The sequence below is a fragment of the Pelodiscus sinensis genome, chromosome 22, assembly GCF_052426305.1.
Source record: "Pelodiscus sinensis isolate ZL-2025 chromosome 22, ASM5242630v1, whole genome shotgun sequence".
Classification (NCBI taxonomy): domain Eukaryota; kingdom Metazoa; phylum Chordata; order Testudines; family Trionychidae; genus Pelodiscus; species Pelodiscus sinensis.
The window spans coordinates 4,927,594-4,941,475 of record NC_143073.1 but is presented as its reverse complement, the minus strand read 5'-3'; the positions used below and the strand labels follow the sequence as shown (position 1 = coordinate 4,941,475).

The 13,882-nt window shown below is 42.9% G+C and overlaps 1 protein-coding gene across 2 annotated transcripts; it reads right to left on the bottom strand.

The window, feature by feature from the left end:
- Positions 1 to 1,599: 1,599 nt before the first annotated feature.
- On the bottom strand, positions 1,600 to 12,070 carry LOC102450048 (immunoglobulin alpha-2 heavy chain-like). Of its 2 annotated transcripts, XM_006134665.5 has the most exons (6): positions 11,719 to 12,070; positions 10,263 to 10,598; positions 6,280 to 6,588; positions 3,142 to 3,255; positions 3,010 to 3,062; positions 1,600 to 1,639 (listed from the first exon to the last, which is right to left on the bottom strand). In XM_006134665.5, the coding sequence occupies exons 1-6, from the start codon at positions 11,933 to 11,935 to the stop codon at positions 1,607 to 1,609; spliced, it is 1,062 nt and encodes a 353-aa protein (XP_006134727.4). In that variant the 5' UTR covers positions 11,936 to 12,070; the 3' UTR covers positions 1,600 to 1,606. The 2 variants fall into 2 exon arrangements, with proteins under 2 accessions (XP_006134727.4, XP_025046279.3); XM_025190494.3 differs by having other exon boundaries at positions 1,609 to 1,639; positions 3,010 to 3,255.
- Between the last annotated feature and the right edge of the window lie 1,812 nt (positions 12,071 to 13,882).

Here is a 13,882-nt window from a genome sequence, read left to right as displayed (position 1 = left end):
TCCACATTTTTCATGAAATGTGGTGACCAGAACTGGACACAAAACTCCAACTGTGGCCTTGTCATGATCATGAGGGTTAGCCAGCAGCCTGGGGACTAAGGGGTTAACTATACCTAAGCCAGGTAGAGTCGGCCAATAGGAATGTAGGTAGGAATTTCAAACGGGCAAAGAAATTTTGGGGTTTTCCCTCCCTTGTCTCTGAGGCAGTTTCTCTCCAGCTACTGAGGGAGACAGACACTATGTCTCCCTCCAAGAATGAACTCTTCACTATCTGTAAGTAGGGTACAGTTTAGATAAATCCATTTGGGTTTATTGTTTTATGGTTTGGGAATGGGAATCTGATGTCTGTACATTTAAAAATGTGTTTTGCTTTCCTTTGTAATTAAGTTTTTGGCCCATGGTGGGGTTTCCCCCATGAGTATATTAATTTGATTTTTCCATCTGGTCATTATGCTTGCAACAAGAATATTGTGGTGATAATAAAAGTTCTTTCTCTTTTCTTTGTATTAACCTGGTATTGGTTAATTTTTGTGTCCTGGTTTTTACTTTTGGGGCTGAGATTTCCCAAGTGGTCTCTCCCTGGTTTCCTTATCATTACTTGTGTGGTGGGAGCGGATTTTATTCTCAAATATAACGTTTTAAGATTATGGGAGGAAGCTTTATACCAAAACCTGGAAAGAGAAGGTTTTTGGATACTTTTGCAGGCCCCCTCTTCTGCATATATCATGCCAGAATGGGGATTTAGCCATGACAGGCCTAATCAGTGCAGAGTGGAGGGGTAGACTGACTTCTCATGTCTTGCTCACAACACGCTTGTTAATGCATCCCAGAATCACGTTTGCTTTTTTTGCATCTGTGTCACACTGTTGACTCATATTTAGCTTGTTGTCCACTATGACCCCTAAACCCATTTCAGCAGGACTCCTTCCTAGACAGTCATGTCCCATTCTGAATGTGTGAAACGGATTGTTCCTTCCTAAGTGGAGCACTTTGCATTTGTCCTTATTGAATTTTATCCTATTCAGTTAAGACCATTTCTCCAGTTTGTCCAGATCATTTTGAATTATGACCCTGCCCTCCAAAGCACTTGCAACCCCTTTCAGCCTGGTATCTGCAAATTTAACAATTGTACTCTCTATGCGAACATCATAAATCTATGAAACGTCATAAATCTTAAAGCTCTGTTCTGCTTTCTGGTGTAGTCCAAGATCCCGTCTACTTCAGTGGGACTTTGTAGGACAGAAGGAATCTAGGATTAAATCTCCTGTGTTAAACAATCCCATTTAAAAGTTTGACCCTATGCTCATAGAAGTCAAGGGGAAAGCCCCCACAGACAAGAATGGTGCAGGATGTGGGGATAACAAAACAAGTAATTCTCAATAATAACCAAAAAGAAAACTATTTCTTTAAATATGTGGTGACAAAAAGGGTTTGGAGACAGATACATATACAAGAAGTTGTATTTTAAGCCCAAGCATTTCACATCTTAGTAATTAATTAGACTCAGAATGTATCTTTTCACTTTCATTTTTTTCCTCTTGTACAGCGCTTTTTAAAAAACCCTAGAAATAAATTTATCAGACCACATCAGTTAAAAAGGGAGTTTTCATTTATTGTACCTCACAGCTGCATATTCAGTCTGGAACAGAAAAAGTAGATACCAGATATTAATAGTCTTAATGTGAATCTATAACATCATACAATTAGCTAATACCATTTTTTAGATAACAAGAAAAGAAACCAAATTCTATTCTTACTCTCAGTGATGTAAAACTAAAGTAACTGCTCTGAAGTCAATGTAATTCCTTCAATGTTATGTGTAGAGGGAAGAATTTTCTGTAGAGGTGTTTTATAGACAAGAGGTTCGATTTGGGATCTAATCTATGCTGGTATAAACCCCCACTAACTTCTCTGAACTCAATGGGGTTTGAAAATGACAGAAACATGTATCTCCAAAAATTTCAGTAGTAACCACAAGCTAAATTCTCATTTCAGTTACCACAGGGCAATCCGTGAGACTGGACTAGTATCGGGGCATCTGCTACAAGAATCTGTCCTTAGAGCCATTCCATTCTCAATTCCTGTTTTCACTCTTCTCAAAATCCTAGAAGGATTAAATGTTTTAACACTAGACTGAGCCTCAGTGTGATTTTTTTAAAAAAGGTTTCCTGGCCATCAGTTGCCCTGTTTTTGAATTATGAGACACCAGTGCGGATCTGAGAAACTCCACTAATACTGATGGGGAATAACTCTCGATTTATGCCCATGAAACTCAAAGCAACATTTGGACGTATGCAGTCATTTGTTCAGTTTTTTTTCCTGGTCCATGTAAAACTCATAAAGAGATCTATTAAGTACTGCTTCATCCACCAGTGATGGGTAGCCCCTTAGACAGGTGGTAACATAGTTAAAACCTTTCTAGTACGGCTCTTCTTGGTCTGGGTAAATCCATGGTCTGGCATGATTGTAGTTAGCCAGATGTTCACTTATTGTGAATGTGGCCAAGTTTTCTACAGTCGCATGAAGTTTGTCGACAGCCATCAGTCCTGACTCTCATGATTCTGTGATGTTCTTTAGCTCTAATATATTCATAAATGTCTTCTAAGAGCCCAACAAGTGTTGGTAATGCTGCTAGACAATATTGACCTCCTGTGGTCCGGCAAATTCTCTGGTTCAGTACTGATCAGCTCCTGAGGGTGCCGGACTAGAGAGATTCAACCTGTACAATAGCAATTCTACACTGGCAACCCAACAAAGTATAAAAAACAACGAGTGCTCCTGTAGCACCGTAGAGACCGACAAAAGAAGGAATTTTCATGAACACAACCCACCTCTTTGTCTGAAGTTTTTTTAAGATACAGACTCACAGGGCTTTCCCTCTGAAACCATACAAAATCGTATCAGATAGTTGGACTGTAGTACCGGAATTTGCCCAGGAGAACTAGCTAAATACCTTGTTAATCAGTTGTATCTTTCTTACGTGCCTGTGACTAAAAATAACCACTTTACCTGTGGAATCTGCCTCATGGGCACTTGCTTCCCTGTTTTCACAGCTCTCCCTGCTGGAGAAGAAGGAAAGGACGGTTACAAGACATGCGATGAAGTGCTGCTGTGGAGCAGGTAGAGTTATAAACAAGTTACCTCCGGTGAGACGCTTCCTGAAGAGCAGGATCATCAGCTGGATGATGACAAGGATGAAAATACAAAGCAGGCCCAAATATAACACATAATCACAGATTCCTTCCCCGGCCTCATCTGCAGAGAGAGGAGAATAACGTTCGGTGCTGAGCAGTGGAAAAATCCCATTAAAAGGCGTGGGGTCCATGTCAGCTGCATGCCATGCCCAGAAGTGAGGCCTTTCCTCCAAAATCCACTGCCTCAAGGCATTGTCACTCTCCCCACCTGGAGGTGGCCTCTGGGGGGCCATTTAACTGTTCAGCGTTGGATTCGAGCCACTGGTTGCCTGCGGTAAGCTAAGTATGTGTATTTATTAATTCTGCTTGCCTGCACTGTCAATTATTTTATCACACGTGGTGATTTATTTCATCCTGACAATCATGGATCCAGTCTGAGAATCACTGTCCCACTGAGGTCCGTGGTGAGGTAAATGCACGTAGAATGAAAATCGGTTTAGGGAACATCGTAGCATCATAAATGTTAGAGAGAGCACAGGCCTATTGTAGGTCTCATGGAGTTCACTTTCCTGCCTAGCCCTATCGTTTAACCCAGCAGTGGGGAACCATTTTGGGTTGGGGTCTGTTGACCCGCAGAAAAGTGAGAAGCGAAGCAAAACAAAACAAAAACAAAATAATCACTGACATGGCCCCCGACTGAGAATCAGAAAGACTCTCCCCAAATTCCCCTTGCACAGCAGAGCTTACAGGGGCCTGAGCTAGTAGATTTTGTGGGGGAAAAGCCTTCAGGCAGTGCTTTGCTGTGCCAGCCGGGGCAGGGAGAGAGACAATTCATAAAGCTGTTTCCTCACCCCAACAGGCAGAGCCATGGATCAGTTCTGGCTCTGGCTTGCCTGAGTCTAGCCCATGAAGCTCACAGCTGTTCCCCTCACTACAGGGAGCCCAAGCTGGCGCTCTAGCTCCATGCGGGGGAGAGGGGTGGCAAGACTGTGGGATTGGAGCTCTAGCAGAAGCTCCCCAGTGCTGGGGGACAGAGCCCGAGCCTTGGGTGAGAGGGGTAGATCCAGGCAAGCCCTTAGGTTCCCCACCCTTGGTTTAACCCTAAGCTTTATCGAATCCTACTGTAAACAGGGCTTCATCCCTGTCATAGACTCATAGAATACTAGGACTGGAAGGGACCTCGAGAGGTCATCAAGTCCAGTCCTCTGCCCTCATGGCAGGACCAAATACTGTCTAGACCATCCCTGATGGACAATTATCTAACCTACTCTTAAATATCTCCAGAGATGGAGATTCCACAACATCCCTGAGAAATGTATTCCAGTGTTTAACCACACTGACAGGTAGGAACTTTTTCCTACTGTCCAATATAAACCTCCCTTGCTGCAGTGTAAGCCATTGCTTCTTGTTCTATCCTCAGAGGCCAAGACGAACAAGTTTTCTCCCTCCTCCTTATAACACCCTTTTAGTTACCTGAAACTACTATCATGTCCCCCCCTCAATCTTCTCTTTTCTAAACTAAACAAACCCAGTTCTTTCAGCCTTCCTTTATAGGTCATATTCTCAAGACCTTTAATCATTCTTGTTGCTCTTCTCTGGACTCTCTCCAGTTTCTCCACATCTTTCTTGAAATGCGGTGCCCAGAACTGGACACAATACTCCAACTGAGGCCTAACTAGTGTAGAGTAGAGCGGAAGAATGACTTCTCGTGTCTTGCTCACAACACACCTCTTAATGCATGTGACAGACAATCCCACAGCTCAAGAGATCCCACTACTGGGAATCCTGGGCATTCATTTCAATTTATTTATTCATTTATTTATTGGCTCAGTTCGCCCCCATTATTCTAGAGACCCCAAATCACCCTCCTGTCTCCGTGGCATTTACACTCCACACTAGGGAGAACTAGGGAGAACCACACTAGGGAGAACAGGGCCGGACACAAGACTGAGTCAAGCCAATAGAAATCTTTCCATTGACTTCAATAGGGTTTCAAGCAGGCCTGCAAGGAGAAAGATGTCAGGGCAGGTTTGACACAGCCCTACCTCTTACCGCTGCTCAGTGAATACAGCTGAAAAATGGTTTTGTGAAAGAGTGAGGAAAGGCAGGGAAGAAGGAGTTGCCGTAATGGGCTGTCTCAATTCGCTGCGGTAGCCATATGGCTCCCAGGATATGAAGGTATATCTAGACTACCCGACATAGTCAATGAAGCAGGGATTTAAATATCCCCGGCTTCATTCAAAAAAAATGGCTGCTGTGCTGTGCCCACTTAGCTGATCATCGGCATAGCGCGGCAGTGAAGAGGCGGATCGGTCAACAGGGAACGCCTTTGTTGACCTCTCCCTTCGCTCCTGTAAACCTCATTTCATGAGGCATAAGGGAGCGGTCGACAAAGGCGCTACCTGTCGACCCATCCACATTTTGACTGCCGTGCTGTGCCGACAATCAGCTGAGCTGGCACAGCGCGGCAGCCATTTTTATTTTAATGAAGCAGGGGATATTTAAATCCCCGCTTCATTGACTATCTCAGGTAGTCTAATTTACATGCCTCTATCGGCAGAAGCATGTATTCTAGACATACCCTTAGAGAGCCACGGTGGGTGCGGTAATATCTCCTACTGAGCCAACTTCTGTGGGCAAGAGAGACAAGCTTTTGAGCTACACGGACCTGAAGAAGAGCTCTGAGTAGGTCGGCCTTGTCCAATAAAAGATAAATCTGATCCACCATGTCTTTCCTACAAGTTAAGCCCTCTAGGTCAGTGTTTCTTAAACTATGTTCCATGGAACACCGGTGTTACATGAACTTGCAGGTATGCTGTGACCTCTTCTTTGTTTTTGTTACTTCTTTATTTTTGTCTTTTTTTTCTCTGACAACAATTTTTTTTAAGAAAGTTTTTATAGGTGTTCTACATAGAGAGATATTATTGTTTTGTGTTCCGTGGTCTCAAAAAACTTAAGAAAAACTGTTCTAGATGGGTATTTTTTATGCCTAGTCCCCACTCTGCCTCATTTTAGTTCTTTGGCACTGCAGTAACCCTTTAAATCGGTATATTTGTGCTGACTTGAGGTGAAGTTTCCACCAGAAAACATGACAGTGAGCACAGTGTAAATGAGAGAGCAGGTTAGATAGGGTACAATACAGGACCTGTGTTCTTGGCAATGGTAGCACTGATGTTTCTTGCCGTACTGTTGTCTTTGATTGTACAAGTCCAGATTGTCTCCTGGTTCCACCTCTCAGACTTGACTGTGGTCAGGCTCCAGACACTGTAGATCCCATCCCCGTCTATGGCTCCAGCATCTGTCTGGCCCTCCAAATTCCCCTCTCCGGTGTCCCAGACAACGCTCCAGGAGGGAGTGAAATCTGAGATCAGGCAGAGCAGGGGCACATCGTGGGGAAGCTCAGTGTCCTCCCAGGTGGAGGGAACCAGGAGGGAAAGTCTTGTCTCAGAGGCATCTAAGAGTGTCAGAAACAAGAGACTGGTAAGACCTGCCAGTGATAGATCAGCTAGTTCCCCTCCCCCCAGCTCCTGCCCCTGCCCGTAGTTCAATTTATCTTGTGCATTGGCTAGTCTAGTCTCCAAGTTTTAAATTATGGGACTTTTCTTGCATGAAGGCGGAGTTCTCTTATTAATTTCATCCTATTACACTCCTTTGTCCACCGCTTCTGGACTGTCTCAGAGTTCTGGGTGCCTGCCGAGGAAGGAGACTCAAAAATCAGACCCCTCTTTACTGCGTCCTATTTGCATGTTCAACTCCTGCTGCCCTGTTCGAGGTTGCCCTGTTCAAGCCACCTGGTGGCAATCATTTCAGGAAGAGCAACGAAGGTCTCATAAAGAGCTAGATTAATACAGGTGTATGAGGCCAGCAGGATGACACATCACACCCCAGACTCAGGAGACTTTGATGAGGCACAACCAGGCAGTGTAAGTAGCAGAAGGCCAGAGAATAATGATTCACACCAAAGTGCCTCTCAACAGCGGATAGATCTCAAAGCATTCTGCAAAGGCAAGTGAGACTGATCACCCTCTTTTGGTTGTGGCCTGCTGGGAAACCAGCATTTCAAGATGACAAGGTAGATTTCCTGATTCACAGTCTCATATGGCATCCACTACCAGGATCGTTTTCCATCTCGGCATGAACACTGAGGACTCGAAACTGAAATGGGGCTTTAAGTGGGTGGGGGGTAAGAGTCCACGGTTCTGTCTCAGAACCAGGGCTGTAGCCAGGATGGGGTAGCTGCCCAGGGTACAGAGATGCAGAGGGCAGGAAAATGGGTGGAAAGGAAAGATCAGAGAAGAACATAAGAACAGCCATACTGAGTAAGACCAAAGGTCCATTCAGCCCAATATCCTGTCTGCCCCCAGTGGCCAATGCCAGATGTCCCAGAGGGAGTGAACTGAATAGGGAATGATCAATTATCTCTATCCTGCCATCCATCTCCACCCTGTGACAAAAAGAAGCTAGGGACACCATTCCTTACCCATATTGGCTAATAGCCATTAAGGGTGTGTCTAGACTACAGGTTTTTGTCGACAAAATTGCCTTTTGTCTACAAAACTATACCTGTGTCTACACTACCGCTGAGTTCTGTCGACATAACGTCGACAGAACTTGGCAGTTTTGTTGACGGCGGTAAACCTCATTCTACGAGGAATAACGCTTTTTGTCGACAGAATTCTGTCGACAGAAGGCGTTATTGCATCTACACTGTCCTTTGCATCTACACTCTCATGTCTTCAAAGCGGCTTGCTGTGTCGACAGAACTGGATGCAGTCTAGATGCTCTTTGTCAACAGAAACTTTGTCAACAGTATCTGTCGACAAAGCCTCTGTCAACAAAAGCCTGAAATCGAGACATACCTCCATGAATTTATCCAGTTCTCTTTTAAACCCTATTTTAGTCCTAGCCTTCACAACCTCAGGGAATGAGTTCCAGAGGTTGCTTGTGCGCTGAGTGACGAAAAACTTCCTTTTATTTGTTTTAAACCTGCTGCCCATTAATTTCATTTGGTGGCCCCTAGTTCTTATGTTATGGGAACAAGTAAATCACTTTTTCTTATTCACCTTCTCCACACCACTCATGATTTTATAGAGCTCTTATCATATCCCCCCTTGGTCTCCTCTTTTCCAAGCTGAAAAGTCCAGGTCTCTTTAATCTCTCCTCATATGGGACCTGTTCCAAACCCCTAATCATTTTAGTTGCCCTTCTCTGAACCTTTTCTAATGCCAGTATATTTTTTTTGAGATGAGGAGACCACAACTATATGCTGTATTCAAGATGTGGGTATACCATGGATTTTTATAAGGGCAATAAGATATTCTCCACCTTATTCTCTATTCCTTTTTTAATGATTGCTAACATCCTGTTTCTTTTTTGACTGTCACTGCACATTGCGTGGATGTCTTCAGAGACCTATCTGCAATGACTCCAAGATCTCTTTCTTCATTGGTTGTAGCTAAATTTGCCCCCATCATATTGTATGTATAGTTGGGGTTATTTTTTCCAATGTGCATTACTTTGCATTTATCCACATTAAATTTCACTTGCCATTTTGTTGCCCAATTACTTAGTTTTATCAGATCTTTTTGAAGTTCTTCAGAGTCTTTTTTGGTCTTAACTATCTTGAGCAGTTTAGTGTCGTCTGCAAACTTTGCAACCTTACTCTTTACCCCTTTCTCCAGTTCATTTTTGAATAAGTTATATAGGATTGGTCCTAGGACTGACTCTTGGGGGACCTCACTAATTACCCTTCTCCATTCTGAAAATTTACCATTTATTCCTACCCTTTATTTCCTGTCTTTTAACCAGTTCTCAATCTATGAAAGGATCTTCCCTCTTATCCCACGATAACTAATTTGTGTAAGAGCTTTTGGTGAGGGACCTTGTCAAAGGCTTTCTGAAAATCTAAATACACTATATCTACTGGGTCCCTTTTATCAATGTTTGTTGACTCCTTCAAAGAATTGTATCAGATTAGTAAGCTATGATTTCCATTTACAGATATTATGTTGACTTTCCCCCAACAAATTATGTTCTTCTATGTGTCTGACAATTTTATTCTTTACTATTGTTTCAACTAATTTGCCCAGTACTAATGTTAGACTTACCGGTGTGTAATTGCCAGGATCGCCTCTAGAGCGCATTTTAAATATTGACATTATGTTAGCTGTCTTCCAGTCATTGGGTACAGAAGCTTATTTAAAGGATAGGTTACAAACCATAGTTAATAGTTGTGCAATTCCACATTTGAGTTCTTTCAGAACTCTTGCGTGAATGCCATCTGGTCCTGGTAACTTGTTACTGTTAAGTTTATCAATTAATTCCAAAACCTCCTCCAATAACACTTCAGCTCCCTCCTGTACCATCAGCTCTGTCCTCACAAGGGTCCAAAAGGCTCTGCCAAGCCCTCCAGCGACCTTCAAGATCTCCCCATCCAGGCCTTGCATGCTCCTCTTTGACCACAGCTCTGGGCTTCCCAGCTGCTTCCCCTCCCCCAGCTGATCTGCACCTCCCCTGAGCCCCCCTTGTCCTTTCCCTCCCCTGCAGGCCCCTGACCCTTTGTCCAAGAGTCTGGGGGCGGGTCCTGGCTGCCCCCCCCAGCTTTCAGGCATCCTGGTGACCCCACTCCTGGATCTACTCACGCAACGAACGCAGCCAGCTGCCCCAAGTCGGCACAGTGCTACCACCACCCCCTCCTCCGGAAACCAGGCACAGGCTGGTGCAGGGGGCTCACTCATGGGCTGGGCGAGCGGTAGGGGCTGGTTCTTGGGAATCTGCGTTTGGAAACTTGGCTCAGGTGTGAGCCACCTCCATGCCCTGCAGCTGTTTTTATCCCCAGAGGAGCCTGTCTGGGAAAGTCTCAGGGGCAGATGGGCCGGGAGGAACATGACTCAGCCGAGCTCCACCTCCCCAATACGGCTCGCTACGGCTTGCCATCCAAAGAGGGGCTATTTGAGGGGATCAGGACCGGAAATAATAGCAGGGGCATTCCCTGGCCAGCCCAGCCACCAAGAAGAGACAGCAACTCCAGTAGGACTCAGCCGGCGGGGGCTAAAATGCCTAGCTCCAGCTCTGCTCGAACCCCTCAGGCCTCCGGAATGACATTTTCCCAACCCACTGGACACTCACCTGTGACAATTAGTCTGGTCCCACTCCCGAAGTTTGGATATGCATATGCAGCTAGGCCACAGTAATACACCCCGGAGTCGTTTCTTTGTGCGTCCTTGATAATCAGAGAAAATGTGTCCGATGCCTCGTTCACCTCACTCGAGTATTTTCCTTGTGCAGGTGCATTCTTATAACTCTGGAAAATCCCATGCAAGCTTCCATTCTGAAGTTCTTTGTACCACAATACAGCTGCTATCCCGGCTGAGAGCTTACAGTCTATCCGTGCAGATTTTCCAGGGGTCAGTTCAATCTGGGCCGGGCTCTGTTGGATCCAGATCCCTTCCTGTGAAGCAGTCACTGTAAAGAGGAGCACACAAAAAACACAAATACAAGAATCCCTTGTTGGAGATTCACCCTTTGCAATGTATTAAATATAGCACATCCGATGCAAGCAAAAAGCCCCTAATTTTAAAAATTGGGGGCTGGAGGAACTTATTTTTGTAGTTATTTATTTTTTAAGCCTTTTTTAGTATAATTAAAACAGACATTGCTGAGTTTTTTTTTCTGGCATAGTAGTTTTACCAAATTTTCAGGTGCCACATAGCTGTAACAGAAACAATAATCACTCTTCATATATAGACACTAACCAATCCTTTTGCACATCTACATCAACCTCTCCTCAAAGCACTTATCACAATTAATTAAGCCTCACAGCCATAATAAATAAAATGTATCGGTATGTAACCTGACATACCAATATTAGGACCGAATCAAAATTAGGGTTGTCTTATATCTGTAACTATAATCCCTCTCCTCAAAAAAGCAGACCGATTTTTCACACTTCCTCTCTGGTCACCCTAATAATATTGGGTACTTGGAACCGGTCACACGGTATTCAAAGTGCTTTACAGATGTGAATGAGCTAAGCCTCGCAATGTTCCTGAAATATTATCCCTGTGCATAGATGGAGAAACTATCACAGGTTAATGAAGAGGCATAGCCACTGTCCCACAAATCAGTGAGATGACTGTGAATAAAACTCAAATGTCCTAATAGAAACCTTGAATCAGAGTTAAAAATAATAAAATTAATGTTATTTGATCAAAATCTTGCCCAGAAGGAAGCACTTTATTATCTTAGACATTCAGGCTTAAAATTATCTTTTTGATTACCTAAAAACAAATACTTCCCCGTGATGCCTACATAAAATACACACGCTTAAGAGAGAACTGGATTTTGACCAACAATGCATTACAATATCCAAAAGGTGAAACTGTGTGCAAGGGGTTGTTAGCACAACACATTATTTCATTCGCTCTCTTAGGATTTCAGTTAGTGAATAAAATATCTGACTGTTTAGGTCTCCCCATCAGCCTCTCTTGCTCTTACCTGCAGTTCAGAAGATCTTTGCACATAAAAGTAATTTTTTTGTAGCAAGGTAGAGAACAATCATGAAATACCAGGCTAAAATACTTACTCTGTAGACAGACTAAAATCATCGCAACGATCTGGTAGGACATTTTCTGGCTTTCTTCAGTCATGATGCTGTGAGAATGGTAGATGCCTGCTAGCAAATGGATCTCTTGATGAAAGACTTTATCACGTGGAGAGGAGGATGTCATATTTCCTCTTATAGTTCTGTGGGGGCAACATGCCTGAGAAAAGAGAGGGCCAGGAGATATTAACAGACCCATTTGAACTCTGACTCTGACAACCAGCAGGGCAAACAAGGGGGAATCATATTCAGTTGCCTTTAAAATTCATTAAACGACAAATTCCAGGTCTGACTCCGCGACAACAGAGTGTGTATTTCAAATGGAATCTTTCATCTCATAATTGGACGGATGGAACAAGCCCCTCTTTGAACCGAAACAGACGTGGATTATTTTCTGTGCTTCAGGGTTTGAGATGTCTTATGTATTTGGGGGATGTTAGCCCCAATAAAGAGGATCAGATGTGTCACCATGCCCGGGGCGGTTCCCCCTGCTATTTAAACAAAATTCAGAGGAAATTATCAAAGAGGCTTGTTGTAGCCTATGAAAGTGGAGGTAATGTGACAAATACCTCACCTTGTTTAATTATTATCATAGATGAAATAAATGTTTTGGGAAGAGGCCTCGGAGGAAAGCAATGAAAGAAAATGGAAATGTGGTAGGGTGACTCCAGTTTAGAAACAAACTAATTGTGGGTCACATAGCTCTGTGCCTAATGCATGTTCCTGGCAATAACATTCAAAATTATGAAGAGAGAAAAAGATCTGAAATGCAAACTGCAATATTCCAATTCCTTTGTTGTAAACCCTTTTTGGTCGCGTATTCGGAAACATGGCCATCTTCCCTATTTGAATATTTAAAAATTCATTTGAAAATCATGTCTCCTTGCTGTCAGTCTCCATGGGAAGTTGAATGCAGTATGGCACAAACAGCCACACACACCTCATTAGCCCATGTCCCATTTATGAGACCAAGATTATTTCAACATCCAGGAAACTTAGCAGACAGCTGCTACAGCTTGTCTGTTGCTTTTGTCGTGGTGCATAGAAATGTAAAACATTATAAAGAGTAGCTGTGGATGGTTAATAGGCAAGTTTAAATTTTAAAAACACCTGGTGTGTTTTACATTTTAGGTGATCAATCTAATTGGGACTTGGCTTCAATATTCTTTTTTTTTATGCAGCTATTTGATTGTTTATGGATGGCCTAAAACCATATGACATGCTGAGAATGTAACATATTTGCCAATCTCCTAAAAAATAGAGCAATCTAATGTTTTGTAAAAATAACTTCAGAACTTTTCTGACCTAATTAATCACTTGTATGTTGCATTGCATCCCAATGGGACCAGGAGTGATACTATGGCCTGAACACCAAATAGCAGGCAATGCGGAGACCACTTTATCCCAATGATGTTTATATTATTGTTGTTGTTAATTAATTCTGTTGTACTTTAGACATTTATGGCACAGGTATGGTAATGATGTAATGCACACATGAAATTCCAATCAGTCAAGCAAATAATTCCTGCTATAATTGTAAAAAAGAAGCAATTCCGACATCTTGGCCAGGCTGCATGAAAGAAGATTGTGCTCTACCTGTTCCTCATTCTCTCCTTTCACTGTACTAAATCTACCTATTTGTATTTAAAATAAAAATCCTCACATTTTTAAAAAACTTCAATAAAACCATAGAATTTCCTTTAGTTCAGCTAAAGGAAATGGAGAGTATTTTACTCAGTTGAATTTCTTTTGTATCAAATTGATCTTCGGTAATGAAAGTCCGCTGGATATTAAAAGTGAAGGGAAAGTTTACAGCTACTACTGGCATTAGAATTTTTATTTCTGTGATAAAAAGTCCCTACCCAGGGTCCAGGCTTTTCTGATAAGTTTTAGAAAGGCCAGCTGGAATAGCTGAACCTTTAGGAGTACATTTTTTCATTTGATACATAGGAATCTGCTATGCAAAACCCCTTTGTTAGAATATCTCAGCCCCACACAAAGAATTGTTGTGCTTTTAATTAGCCAGAGTGTTTGCTGCAGCTAATAAATATGCTCTTTCACCCAAAAGGGACCTTCCAGGAAAGAAAAGGGCTAATTCCACATCCCATTTCTTCTATATTTGAAAAATTGACCCGACTGCACTTTG